The sequence below is a fragment of the Schistocerca serialis genome, chromosome 6 (assembly GCF_023864345.2).
Source record: "Schistocerca serialis cubense isolate TAMUIC-IGC-003099 chromosome 6, iqSchSeri2.2, whole genome shotgun sequence".
Classification (NCBI taxonomy): Eukaryota; Metazoa; Arthropoda; class Insecta; order Orthoptera; family Acrididae; genus Schistocerca; species Schistocerca serialis.
Window position 1 is genome coordinate 308,313,446 of NC_064643.1, and position 15,383 is coordinate 308,328,828.

A 15,383-nucleotide genomic window follows, 5' to 3' on the forward strand; every position below is an offset into this window, starting at 1 on the left:
GTGTAGCGTTACGCAGTTCGAGGTGAGCCGCCAGCAGTGGTGGATGTGGCGAGAGAGATGGCAGAATTTTGAGAGCGGACAATCTGGACGTGCTTCCATCAGAAAGAGTAAATTTACTGGATATCATGAACTGATATATATATATTATGACTTTTGAATATTATTAAGGTAAATACATTGTTTGTTCTCTATCAAAATCTTTCATTTGCTAACTATGCCTATCAGTAGTTAGTGCTTAGAATCTTTTATTTAGCTGGCAGTATTGGCGCTCGCTGTATTGCAGTAGTTCGTGTAACAAAGACTGTGGTGAGGTAAGTGATTCAAGAAAGGTATACGTTATTGTTATTCACGGCCATTCTTTTGTAGGGATTATTGAAAGTCAGATTGCGTTGCGCTAAAAATACTGTGTCAATTTAGTGATGATCAGAATAAGTAAAGAGAGAAAAGTCTGAGTACGTTCAGTTTTGCTCAACTGTTTGAAAATCAAATAACGTAAGGGGTTTACCAGCACAGTAATTCGTAAATTTTTCTAAGAGGAGAGTTCAATATGTGTGTGTGTATGTGATTTGATGCACGTGCTTGTGATGTGAAAATAGTGAGAAAATTTTCTCTAAAGAACTTTTGAATCACTGCACCATAGTTCCCTACAGTATGCACAGATAAACCCATGTGCAGTAGCATCTGTGTTTGACTAGTTCCCTCTGTCGTCAGAGAAAAAAGATTAGAACGTAGGAGAACATTTTGTTTACTTCATATTAGCATCCTAGATCTTTCATGAAATCGGTAATAAAGCACAGGAAAAGATGATATAAAAGATCAAAACTAGTAATACTTTTGGACTTTGTTGACGTGTACTTTTAGAAGTAATCATGCCGCCATTTACCTGAAGGTACTTATGGAAGTTGTGGAAAATTAGAATCAGTTGAGCTCTTCCCAAGTAAGAGTCATGCATATGTGTGTCTGTCCACCAGGTGTGTTCTGCAGTTTTAGAAATTGTGCAATAAACTGTTCGCAAGGCAACAAAAAATTTAAGCCGTCATTCCCGAACTGCTCAGTGTTAAAGTTAAGAAATAAAATGGAAACTATTGCCGTGAAGGACAAATGATGCATACTCTTGGCATTAATATCACACTTTGTTGGCTCCTATAGGACGTATGTGTGAAACGTTTGTCGGTGCCAGACGTGCACTTTCGAAGTTAAAGACGAGAAGAGGCAGCGAAAGTTTGAATACTGAAACATTTCGCTACAAAGGGAGTATCATTATCAAGTATAAAACAAGCTAGCAAATGATGCGATTCTTCAAGGCAAACGTCGTAAGGACTTTTACTACCACTTAAGGCACTGCTAGTACCAATAATGGAGCGATATGTAAACCCGAACATAATAAGTAGAAGGCAACCACTTTGCTGAATGGATCAGATTTTACAGGGTGCAGAATTTTCGAAGGTTGCGAAGATTTTTTGAAGAAGTGCTGTCCACCGTTTTCTTTCTCGTTGACATTAATCTGTCAGTTAGTCTACGTATTATTCCAGAAGAGTACTCGTACGATAGCCTTTTCGTGAATTCATCATCTTTCTTTCCCATCAGTGGTATCATTTGCCACGTCTTGCAGCAGACAGATAATGTACAAAAGTACTCACCCTTGAGGTACTTGGCATCCGCCGTGCAGCGCTCTTCTGTGTCGGCGATGAGGCACTCGAAGTAGTTGTTGAGGAGTCGCTCGCTGGCCAGCACCTCGTCCAGGTTCACATTGTCGTACTTGCTGGAGTACGGCTCCTGGTCCTTCCCCCCCTTGACTCTCTCAAACTCGTTCTGGTACCTCTTCTTGTATACCCCCTGTGGGTCGTACTTCGCCTCCAGTTTCTCCCACATGTCTGGTTTGTTGTTAATAAGGAACTTTATGACCTTCTCGGCTCCTTCCTTTTGGTTCGGACGGCACCGATTACATTCATTGGTGAGTGCGTCCGGTATTACCTCTGCAAGAAAGTAAGTTGATGTATACCACATAAGTACAATGCATACGTGATCAAATTCTCTCCCAGCATTTGGCATAAAATCTTACATGAGTTTCTACAATAGGAGGTAAAGCCTTAGAGTAACCAAAATTTTCAAGAGAGAAGGTTGCCTAAGAAAAACTTAACACTGATGCCTTTTGCATGAAAAACCGTAACATATACGCGTTTAATCCACAGCAACTAGGAGTTACAATTACTTTGTAGGTCAGAGATAATAAGAATGTAATTAATCGGACTGAGGAGCATCCCCGTGATTGTAAAGGATCAAACCTTACTTCTGTTAGTAGATTTGGGTACGTTGCCTGAGCGAGATACAAACAGAAAAGTCAAGAATTCCGATTTTTCGGTTTAATTTCCAGTAAGACAGTGATTCAAAAGTATTTAATTTCCAGTAAGACAGTGATTCAAAAGTAATAAGGGTAACTTTATTAAACAGCTGGCAATACAATTATGCAATTTACTTTTCAAAAGAGATTTGGAGGTAAAGTAAGGTTACTATGATAGAATGGGAATGAACCCCAAATACGTGACTTTACCAGTATTGTATCTCAATGCATGAAGAAACTGAAGTGCCATAAATGTAATCTAAGGGAATATTCGGCAGTACAAAGACTGATAAGAAATGAGTTTGTTTCGACACAGAATAGCGAGAAAATGAATGCCGAGAAACACTAAATAGAAGAAGCGATATGATAATAAAACATATGTTAGGACTTCATAGTATAGCTTGCAGGTCGCTGTAGGGAGCCATAAACGTCAAACACACTAGCAGAAGAAAGAGAAGGGAATATGAAGAGCTAATAACCTCGTAAATGCTACTCTGAGATCAAGAGACTGGCGCGCTGAATCATGCCAAGCAGAAGACTGATAACCACCAACCCCGTCATACACTCACTCCAATTAAAATGTAGTCGAAAAGCGAAGAGCTAGAGTGTAGCGTTTATTTGCGATGTCAGCAACGAGTACCATGCAAGCGTTTGCTTTACAAGGAAACACTAACACCGTTGCACACGAAAACGTACTTGTGTGAAGCGAATCTTAACACTATACAGTCTTAAAACTAATTAGGGTAACAGGGAGAATTAATTTCCATGTGCTTCTTGTTTCTCAGCTCAAAAACATGATCGAGCACTGGTGATCTGTCACTTAACTTTTCTCACCCTGCACGCACATCTGCCGAATAGATGCGTAATACTTGTGTGTTCATGATGAAAACAGAGAGGCCAACATTGTTAGGTCTTACATCTAAATTTACATAGAGATGCCGCAAGTCACTATATAGTGCATGGCGGAGGGTACTTCGTACAACTTTTAGTCATTCCCTTGCCGATTCCAATTGCTAATGGAGGGAGAAAAACGGAGTGTCTATATATCTCCATAAGAGCCATGATATCTCTTACCTTATCTTCGTGGGCGGTTATGAGAGATGTTTGTTACTGGCGATAGGACTGATCTGTAGGCTGCAGCAAATTCTCTGAAATTTTTCAGTAATATTTCGAGAAAAGTATGCCTTCTACGCTCCATGTATTCCCATTTGCGTTCACGGAGCATGTGCGCACCACTCGCGTGTTGATAAAAAGCACCAGTCACGAGTCAGAACACCTCTGAACTGCTTCAAAGTCTTCGTTCAGCCTGACATATCTGACTCAGTCTGACTCGAACACTACTTACAAACAGGTCTGGCAAGTGTTCTGTTCGTGGTCGCTGATACAGATGAGCTACAGTTCCTTTTGATTCTTCCAAGAAATCTAATGAACGACATTTCGATCGTACTGGAGGCTTCGAGGGTTTTTGAAATGTTTTTCGAAAAGAAAATGGTTAATTTTTCTGCACAGTTACTCATAACTTGTACCAGACGTTGCTGGTTTCAAACGTCACCAAACTTCTTCAGACGTTGAGAAGGAAGTAGTAGTTGACTCGCAAACAATGAGAAATCCGGTTTAGTTACTGACTCTGTGCTATCCTAAGTGTTTGCGAATGACTGTTGCTTCCATTCTTACGATATGATGTTAGCCCTCGATGACCGAAACCGGTAATTTCTTGTACAAATTATAAGTGACTGAGCTGGAAAATAGACTATGGTGAAAAAATCACTATCTGAAGCCCTGTCCAAGATTACCGAGAATTAGAATATTGCCCCCAAACAATCATTAAACAAACTTGCATCGCAAGGAGCCTCTAGTTGTTCTAGTCAACTACCGGTCTTCCAGGTAAGGTCATTATTGATTGCTTCGTCTGGAAGTTGTTTTATTCCAGATATTTTTACGCCATGTCCTACGAACTTCTGAATAGCTGACTTGAAGAACAAATGAAGTGTGTTAAGTTCCGTTTTGAGCTCCCCAAAAACTACCGCTAAACCTCACAGCATGCTAAGGGACGCTTTTGTTGAGCGTCAAGAAAGAACACTTGAGTGAAGAACGGCATGATTACCTCCAAGACCTCTTGATAAAAATTCTTTAGTGAACAATTTCGGTCGACGTATCATCATCACGCTCATAAAATCGCTTACTACATAGTACTAAGCGATACAAAATCAATGGCGTCAGATTATAAAATTCAGGAATTCGTCAATGTTTTCGCATAGTTATATAAATTACATTGCTTGCCATAAAATGTGCCAGACAATGCACTCATTCATGCTATATCAACAGTCAGCATTAACGCTACGAACGATGTAATTATAATTTAGAATTGTCAATTCGTAGCCTTACAGCTGATTTTTGATATAGCATGATTGAGTGAAGCCACAGACACGTTTTATGATTAGCGATCTAATTCGTATTGCACAAATAACCTAACAGGTCGGGCAACCTCAACTGAAAAATTTGTACTGCGAAAGACAATCAAACAATTTAAAGTCAGAGATGGTAAAATAGCCTGTGTTAAAACTGAGTGAAAGTACAAATCCGCAATAGCTGTTTATTTTGTGTTCACGTATGACTAGCGGTTTCATAACCTGGAGGTATCTTCAGGTCATATCTGCATACAGAATAAAACTACATAAGTAAAAGCACTAGTAATCAACATAACCTACCGCACAAAGTAGGCAGTAAAGCGATGTTCTCACAAAGCTAATACATCATGTGCTACGAATTCCAACACTGATGATTTCAAGAGTTCTATTATGTGACGCCACTGATTTCATACCTCCAGTGCAATGTTGTAAGTAAATGCTTTTATGAACCTCATGACGATCCGTGGACCGAAACTGGGTTTTCAACAAAGCAATTTTTCAGTAGCTCTTGGCAGTAATCATAACGTTCGACAAATATTTACAAGTTCTGGGGCACCACATTCTGAAAACATTTGAACAATCTTAAGCGAGTTTTAGATGACCAACATTCTGTGGAGAACAACAAACACTCCGACCGATTGTCATGCACGACTTAAGACATTATCGCGAAAGTGTGTGAAGTGATCCACTAGGGCAGAAAATAGACAATCCATGACACATGTGAAATCGTTGGAATTTCGTACTAGATACGGCAAAGCATTCGAGCTGATGAACTGAACCTAAATGCAAGGAATTTTGTTCCTCGTCTTTTGAACACCACTCAGTGAAACGATGAGGTGCAGATGCGCACTGAACTGCGAACAACTATTCGAGACGATCCATATTCCCTGTCGTAGGTCGTAACTGCCGAAGAATCATTGATGTACGGTTATCCCCCTGAAGCAAGACAGCAGACTGTACAGTGGAAGACATCATCCTCTCTGCAGTCCGATAAAATGCGCCAGGTTCGCAGCATCATCATGTCGATGCTAACGAATCTTTGCTTGATAATGATGGATTTGTCCTTCAGTACTTTCTTCCATTTGACTAGTCGGTCACAGGTAAGTTCTGCTGCTATGTTTTGAGGAGACTGAGGGAAGATGCTACGCGCTAACATTCTAAGAGAATGGAGAACAAAGCTTCATCGATTCTACTCGCCTGATGTAGGGTCAGGCAAATTTTTCCTATTCTAGAAAATGATATTCAAGTTGGAAAGACGAAGTTTTAAATCCATAGCAGAAAGTCACTGCAGTCGGAAACATTAGTGAACACGCTTCAAATACGAGACTTGAAGGAATGCATTTACAGCAATAGAAAAATTGCTGGAAGCGTTGCGCACAAGGGACTATTTTGACGATGATGGTGGAGATTAAAATCTAACTTAAGTTGTTTGATTTTTACTAGGATATTCTTGTAAATTACGAGCAGTTTAATGTTATCCATATTTTGCAGCTGTGAAGGTGATTTATTCTACGCGCAACAAGCTTCAAGAGAACGCCCTCAGTCATAACTTTCTTCTGGTCTTTTTTTTTTTTAAAAAATTACACGATTCACTGCGGGCTCTGAAGGTCCATCTGCAGGTGTAAATCGTCAAATACGTAATCTACATTTGCTCTTGACTGAGGTGAAATGCATTTTCCTGCTATAAGAAAGTTTAGCGTTAGGTTTCGTATCTCGTGAATCGAGAGCGGAAATTGTGAGAAACAGTGGATGAAACAATGAAACACTTGCAGAACAACAAAAAAGAAACACATTTAACCTTTAGAAGTAAGAATACGTTGATGTATTCATACTGTCGTTGCACATCACGTCCCTCGATGCGCACATTAGTTTACAAATGTTTAAAAGCATAGAATTAATTTAACCTGATGTGATCAAAGATGAAGTTTATCACACACAAAGAGAGATCTGAATTTTAAAAAGTTAATATACCCATTTAAAATAGGTCTATAAATTTGCTAAAATGACTATGGATAGTGAAATCAGTTTGTTTATTTAACACAGATTCAGGCTTTTCGTCTCTGTGGAGATATATTTCCAGTTGTTCTAACAGATTTTGTGTAGTACCATTGGCTTCATTTTATAGTACTAACACATTGATCTTGTTGATCACGTGTTTGGTTTCTAGCACATGCTGTGCAATAATCCGATGGTAGGACCCAAGTTCTATTAGAACAATTGTAAATATACCTATTCAAAATAAAAAGCCTGAATCTATGTTAAATAAACAAACAGATTTCACTAGTCATAGTTACATTAGTAATTTTAAAGACTTAATTTTAATTTATTCCTTTCATAGATCAAATTCTTAAAAGTCAGATCTCTGACACTATGTGATAAACTTCATGTTTGATGACATCAGGTTAAACTACATCTGCGACGTGCTTATAAACACTTGTAAACAAGTATGCACCTCGAGCGAAGTGATATGCGACGATAACGTGAAGAAACCATCGTACACTGTGGAAATGTCGAAACTTAATGTGGTGTCACCGCCAGACACCACACTTGCTAGGTGGTAGCTTAAATCGGCCGCGGTCCATGTAGTACATGTCGGACCCGCGTGTCGCCACTGTGATCGCAGACCTAGCGCCACCACCAAGGCAGGTCTCGTGATACGAGAGAGACTCACCCCAGTTGTACGAGAACCTAGCTACAGCCCAGTTGTACGAGAACCTAGCTACCGACCAGATGTACGAAGCCTTTCTCTCTCATTAGCCGAGAGACAGAATAGCCATCAGCTAAGTTAATGGCTACGAACTAGCAAGGCGCCATTTGTATCAGTGCCTATAGCTTACGAGTATTCAAGAGAGATGTATTCCAAGGACTAATAAAAAGATAAGTAATAAGCATCTACATACTTTTCTTCTTATTCATTTATAAGTTCTCATGTTCCAGACTTCACGCCCGTCTGCTTTAGCCGTGCGTGCCCTATCGGCTACAGCGTTAGTCTAGAGTTCATTTTCAGCAATCTCAACTTCACGGTGTCGGCCCAGCTACCGACACAACATTTATTGGCGACGAGCAAAAGAGTTTGTATTAATTCGTTTACAACATTGGCGACGATTTAAAGTGTTCTGATTGCTTACATTTAATTGTGTCATGGCTTCGCCACATTCTCCAGATGTACTGTCCGAATTTTATCGCTTGCAGAATCAGCAGACGCAGGCGTTACTGGATGCCCTTGGACAGCTCGTCCAGGGTCAACGTACCATTCAAACCGATGCGGCCGCCGCCGCTTCTTCGCTACCGCTGCCACTAAACGCTGTTGCACCTCCCTTTCGACCATACGTGGCAGCCGATGAGACGTGGCACGAGTGGTCTCGCCAGTTCAACTTTCACCTCGCTGCCTACAGAATTCAAGGTAATGAGCGGCAGCCGTTTTTGCTTTCTTGTGTCGGTGTGTCCACATACCGTGTGATAGTGAAGTTGTTTCCCCGACGCGACGTAGCAACTCTGTCCTACGAGGAAATTTTGTCTGCATTAGATGCCTATTTCAAAGAAACAGTTAATGTGGTTGCAAAACGGTATACGTTCTTTCGTACAAAACGTACGGCCGGTCAAACTAATAGGGAGTGGGTAGCAACGTGCAAGGACTTACTAGGGACTGTGCCCTTGAATGTGACTGTGGTCTTTCTTATTCAGATACAATGGTGCGTGATGCAATTGCACAGAACGTTTCTGATGTTCGCATACGGGAGCAAATTTTGAAACTAGTTAATCCCTCCCTTCAACAAGTGATAGACATATTGGATAGACAGGACACACTTGACTGTGCTCAGGAATCTTTTGAAACTTCGCCAGCCGTGTGTAACATTAACCGGCCCGCTGGACGCGCTGCGCGGCCCGGTAACCGGGCCTTGCGCACGTCGACACAGCGACCGCCGCGTGCTAAGCCAGGTGTGCCGCGCCAGCACACAAATGCAGTGAAATCATGCCCGCGGTGTGCTACTAGACATTCGCGTGAACATTGCCCGTCACGCCAAGCTATTTGCTTTTTCTGCAATAAGAAAGGACATGTTCAAAGTGTTTGCCAGAAAAAGCTCAGATCAGACAATCACAATCATTCCAGGCCCTTTGCTTCGCGCCGGAATCGAACCACGGACACTCAGGCTCGTGGACCTTCGCCTATGGACATTCATGTCATTAATTCCGCTTCGTCCAGTGACACTTTCTCTAACAGTGACTGTGATCGTCCCACACAAACTGTGCGTCGACGTCGCCGGAAATCACGTCAATTAGCAAGTGATTCTGTACCAGTGTCTATTCACATTGCACAAAACAGTCGCTCTTGTCGTCAGCAGGACAATAAACTTTTTGTGGACTTAGACTTTGAAGGCAAAGTGATACCATTCCAGCTCGATACCGGAGCTGCAGTTTCATTGCTCAATCACGACACGTACAAACAACTGGGCAAACCTCCGTTGCGTTCCGCAAATGTTAAGCTAACTACATATTCCGGACAGAAAATTCCTGTGTTAGGACAGTGCAGCCTTCTTGCAACATACAAGGGACAAACAAAACTTGTGTCATTTTACGTTCTTCGTTCTTCTTCTGCTGTGAATTTGTTTGGTCTAGATTTATTTCAGTTGTTTAACATGTCTATTGTAAATCAGGTCCTATCAGTGAATCAGACTGTGCCTACGGACAGTGTTTCTCGGCTGTGTGACGAATTTGCAGACATTTTTGCACCGGGCTTAGGTTGCGCTAAAAACTATGAAGCACATTTAGAACTGAAGGTCAACGCGCAACCGAAATTTTTCAGAGCGCGCAATGTTCCCCACGCATTGCGTCAGGAGGTCGCAAGAACATTGAACAATGTAGAATCACAAGGTGTGAGTGAATGTGCGCAATGCCTCTTCTCTTTCAGCTCCGCTTCATCACGTACGCCGTACAGGTGTTCCGTTCGTCTGGACGACGGAATGTGAACGCGCCTTTCGCCAGTTGAAATCGGCGTTGCTTTCTAATACTTGCCTTACGCCATTCGATCCCCAGAAACCCCTTTTGTTGATGGTAGATGCATCGGATTTCGGGATCGGTGCTGTGCTTGCGCACAAAGTTGGCTCCCATGATCGCCCTATTGCCTTTGCGTCCAAATTGCTCTCGTCTGCGCAAAGAAATTATTCACAGATAGAGAAAGAAGCTTTGGCTCTTGTGTTTGGTGTTACTAAGTTCCATGATTTCTTGTATGGTCGTCACTTTACCATCATCACAGACCACAAACCTTTGACATCGCTTTTTCATCCGACCAAGCCTGTACCTCCACGTACAGCGCAGAAATTCATTCGCTGGTCTATTTTCCTCTCGCAGTACCGCTACGATATCTTGTATCGGTCCACTGCTAAGCACGGAAACGCCGATGCGTTGTCCCGTTTGCCTGTTGCTGAGGATAAAGCATTCGATTCTTCCGAACTTGCTTGCATGTTCATTGATTCGGAAACCGATGAAGTGGTCGAATCGTTTCCGATTGATTTTCGTCGTGTCGCTACAGCCACAGCTGCTGACCCTGTCCTTGCTACTGTTTTACGTTTTGTTGCTACGCAATGGCCTTTGTCAAAGTCTCGGATCGAGGATCCGTTGGTTCGCCGATTTTTTGCTCACAAGGAGAGACTTTTTGTTCGACGTGGTGTTTTGTTGTTGCGTTCTGATAATGATCAGTCCAGAGTCGTGGTCCCACGTTCGTTACAGTCCTCTGTTTTACGGCTTCTTCACCAAGGACATTGGGGTATAGTGCGAACGAAACAACTTGCTCGTCAGCACTGTACTTGGTTCGGAATCGATGCTGCGATTACGAATATGTGTTCTTCGTGCCCGGCGTGTGCCGAACAACAGTCCGCACCGCCGCGGAAAGTCTTTGCGTGGCCAAAAGCCACTTCCCCTTGGCAACGCTTGCACATTGATTTTGCTGGTCCATTCTGGAATGCTCGATGGTTGGTTCTGGTCGATGCCTTCAGTAATTTTCCTTTTGTTGTCCGGATGTCTTCCACGACGTCCTCCGCCACCATCCAAGCGTTGTCTGCTATCTTTTGCATTGAAGGTCTTCCGCAGACTATTGTTTCCGACAATGGCCCACAATTCATGTCCGCAGAATTTCAGTCATTCTGCCAGGCCAATGGTATTCAACATCTGACATCCGCGCCGTTTTCGCCTCAGTCCAACGGTGCCGCTGAACGATTGGTCCGGACTTTCAAGTCACAGATGTTGAAATTGAAGAGTCGCATTCTCGGGAGGACGCATTGTTGCTCTTTTTGTCTTCGTATCGCTCTCAGCCCCGAGATGGTCGCTCGCCGGCTGAGTTGCTCCACGGTCGTCCTCATCGCACCTTGATGTCTTTGCTGCATCCGCCGCATCAGGTTCCTGTGCAGCGGCAGACTCCTGCTTTTGCTCCAGGCGACGTTGTATTTTATCGCAACTATCGAGGTTCACGGCGTTGGCTCGCAGGGCGCATTCTTCGCTGCCTCGGCCGCGCGATGTATTTGGTTTTGGGGGCCTCTGGTGAGGTGCGTAGGCATCTCAATCAGCTGCGCCTCTGTCGTCGCTCGGGTTCTGCCGCTCCCCGTCTGCTTTCAGCGACGGTGCCGTCCGGTCAGCGCCCTGGGGACCCATCTACTGGCTCGCCTCATCCGCAGGTGTTACCGACGATGCCTTCCATTTTGCCCCATGGCGACGCGCCGCCGCCGCCGCAGCAGCAGCAGCAGCAGCCGCCGGCGCCGCCCGCATTCGACGCTTCGTTGCAGCCGCCAAGCGCCTCCCAGGGTCACGCGCCGCCGATCGCTTCCCGTGACCAGCTGTCCTCCGCCATGGAACTCCCGACCGCTCCGGACCACATGACGTCATCGCGCGTCGGCTACCCCGACGCTATGGAGGTTGACCCTTCGGTCCCTCCTCTCTCTTTACGGGCGCATACACCGCATGTTGACGTGCACCCTGGACTAGTTTTGCAGGCGTTTCCTAGCTCCCCTCGGACCGAATGGCCGGGTGCGGGTGGCACAGCCTCGCCTGTTGTTAGGCTCCCCACCTCCTCGCATACGTCAACATGTGGTCCTCCCCACGGCGGGCGGAAGCCTTATCACACGACCGTTCGCCGATTTGCGGGGGAGGAATGTGGTGTCACCGCCAGACACCACACTTGCTAGGTGGTAGCTTAAATCGGCCGCGGTCCATGTAGTACATGTCGGACCCGCGTGTCGCCACTGTGATCGCAGACCTAGCGCCACCACCAAGGCAGGTCTCGTGATACGAGAGAGACTCACCCCAGTTGTACGAGAACCTAGCTACAGCCCAGTTGTACGAGAACCTAGCTACCGACCAGATGTACGAAGCCTTTCTCTCTCATTAGCCGAGAGACAGAATAGCCATCAGCTAAGTTAATGGCTACGAACTAGCAAGGCGCCATTTGTATCAGTGCCTATAGCTTACGAGTATTCAAGAGAGATGTATTCCAAGGACTAATAAAAAGATAAGTAATAAGCATCTACATACTTTTCTTCTTATTCATTTATAAGTTCTCATGTTCCAGACTTCACGCCCGTCTGCTTTAGCCGTGCGTGCCCTATCGGCTACAGCGTTAGTCTAGAGTTCATTTTCAGCAATCTCAACTTCACGGTGTCGGCCCAGCTACCGACACAACACTTAACATCTAACATTATAATAAAAAGAAAATGCATGGTAAGTGTTAGACGATTTGCACCTGAAGTTGAACCCACAGGGTCCAAAATGCAACGTGTAATTTAATGAAACACGAATAAAATTGTAACTGATGGCGTTCGTATCACAAATGAATGAAGATGAAGGAGACGTACCTTTGAGATACTTGGCGTCCGCGGTGCAGCGGTCGTCGGCGTCGGAGATGAGGCACTGGAAGTAGCTGTTGAGCAGGCGGTCGCTGGCCAGCACCTTGTCCAGGTCGACGCTGTCGTACTTGCTGGAGTAGAGCGCCGCGTCCTCCGCCGGCGCCGCCGTCGCGGCCGCCACCAACACCGCGAGCAAGACCGCAGAGCGCGTCTGGAGCATGGCGATCTCTTGTCTGTGTCCGTGTCTGAGTGCACCCCAGGCCGGGCGGCAGCCGCTCTTATAGCTCGCTTCGTGCCGCCGGCTTTTGCCCGGTCACTGACACCGCCATATTTCCCGTTTATTGACCGTTCGCTTTTTGAGCGGCTGGCGCCATTTGCCGATTCCCCGCTCTGCATTTTGCAGGCTCCGGCGGCGCCAGGCGAACGCCCGGATCCGGTCCTGCAGGATTTCCGCCGTCACGTAGCGGGCTGAGATTACTCCCTGAGCCTGATGGTTAGGTCGCTGGTATTCCCGGACGACCCAACCGCCGCTTCCTTACGATAGGTCGCGGCGACAGCACCCACATCTGCCGCAGCTGTCCTCTTTTGTGCTTCCATTTGAACCACTTATAATTTAATATGAATTTATGGCGGAAATGGAGGAGGAAACGAGGTTACCTTCTTAGACGTCCTATTCAAGCGAGAGTTAGGTGAACGGCTTGGCTACTTGAAGCATCACAGACCCACGCAGACTGATTTCTCCACAGCCTTACTGACGAATTGCTAAAATCCCCTGAAAGGTAATTTTCAGTAGCATCGCACCGAGGAAGCAACGCTTAGCAGATGTGGAGACGAACCGGACAGTGTTGTCTTGGTTTACACGTTTCTTCCGCTGATGCTACGATGAGGTACCCACATATATATAACGCTGATAAAATAAGTATACCTCACGGGTCAGGACACAAAAAATGTTCACCATTGCGATGGGATTTAAAAAATGCACAGATTCGGTTATGAGACAATTTTTATGATTATTAGATTATTAGCAATTACATATTACTAATCCATGAGTAATATAGATTACGATTTTTTTCGAGTGAAGAAAGCTGTGATGGACGTAGCAGTTAACTACTGCAATTCAGGTGCGATTGCTCTGGGAGTGAGTATGTGAGTCAGAACGCATTAGAGATGAGTGGTGTATTAACTACATTGCGCGCATCCTGAGAACAACCCTGATGTAAACATCACAATATGTATTCTTCCGCTTTTGCTGGAACCTCATTGGATTTCGTTTCACGTGGAGTGGAAGCCAAGCTTTCTCGAGAACAGTCACGTATAATAATAATGATATGGTTTATGCTGTGACTTACGCGTGTGTCGACACGGCGATGATACGGGGCAGCAGTTTTGCCGGCGCATTCAATTTTGACACCACTGGCAAGGCAAGTGGTCCAGCTAACTTGCAATGATGTGAACAGTTGCATTTAAGACGGAAAAAGAGACGAGCAGAGAGACAACAGCTTTGGATGTCACTTTATTTTTAAACAGACTGAAATAGTATACGACAATACTTCGCAATACGTTTCTTATGTAATTAGATGAAAAATATAACATGCTCGCGTTCTTAGTTAGCATAACATTGTAATTAAAAACAAGAGTGCTGAAAATTCTTAGCGTAAACGCAGAGTAATTCCTCTACGTGGGCTATGTGTGACGTAAAAACGTATAGCAGCGATCTCACCATGTAGTTAAATACTGAAGCCACTGAAGGTATTACTTAGTCAGTGGTTTGGTAATCTCTTAACTACTTCCGTATCCGAATCCGAGGAATACATTTAAGTACTGGAACGTTGATAACGAGGCGATCAACAACAGAATCCAGAAAGCCATCCACAAACCACATTTTCTGCTCTTCTTTTATAGCGTGCTGTCCTGCATATCGCCATCGTACGGCAGTGACATGTGATAAAGCTTCGAGTGTTAGTTCCAGTACGTCTGAAAGCTTAGATGTCTTGTTACTTCTCACGAGAAATCCCTTGACTTGGCTCCAGTGCAATTCTATTGGGTACAGATTGTGTTGGTACGGTGGCAACTGAAAAATGCAGCGTTTGTGCAGTGTGCTCGAGGCCTTGAAAACTACTGTTTTCCATGTTTCTTCGACGCTTATCACTTTGCCTCGTGCGATACCACATCTTTGGTATAAAAATGGATATATGCATATAAAGAGTATTTTATTTTTCATTTCTGTCCTAAAAATTTAGTTGTATAATGTTTCCTTAACTTAGACAATATTTTATAAAATATCAATAATTAAGAATGCCATGTCTAATTAGGTACGAGGAGACATGCATTTTTCACAAAAAATGGTGGCTAAGTATTTTTTAATTAGTGCATTTGATGAATTTCATATTTAAATGATGTAGGTTTTGTGACTGAAGGAAAGGTCAGCGACCTACAGAACACGTGATTACCAGACTCAAAAGCTACCAGTTCGCCCATGCACCTTATATCCTTGATTGTCTTATATTTAATAAATATCGCTTCCCGAAAAACTTCAAAGCAAGTTTTCTTTGCAATCTTGTGAAAAACGTTACGAACAACTTGTTACTCACCATTTTTAACGGTGTACCTCTTGCATGTTTCACTACGAAGAAAGAGGCAGTGTCAGCCATTTTCACAGTACGTATTAACAGCGCGACAATCAGAACACAACTGGCGTTTACAATGACTGCGACTGTGCACTGTTTCGGTAATAAAAACTACGTAGCTAAAGTGTGATCAAGAAAAACGTTGATGGCTGTCAATGCATTAGAATATCTTGAA

At 44.0% G+C, this 15,383-nt stretch overlaps 1 protein-coding gene across 1 annotated transcript in view; it reads right to left on the reverse strand.

Annotated features, from left to right (window-relative positions):
* LOC126484839 (uncharacterized) overlaps nucleotides 1–12,801 on the reverse strand; it is a 31,126-nt gene extending 18,325 nt beyond the window's left edge. Inside the window, exons 1-2 of the mRNA XM_050108434.1 lie at nucleotides 12,591–12,801; nucleotides 1,641–1,976 (exon numbers count right to left, since the gene is read on the reverse strand). Of these exons, the coding sequence (XP_049964391.1) occupies nucleotides 1,641–1,976; nucleotides 12,591–12,801 (547 nt within the window). The remainder of the gene's footprint in view (nucleotides 1–1,640; nucleotides 1,977–12,590) is intronic.
* Nucleotides 12,802–15,383: the final 2,582 nt, after the last annotated feature.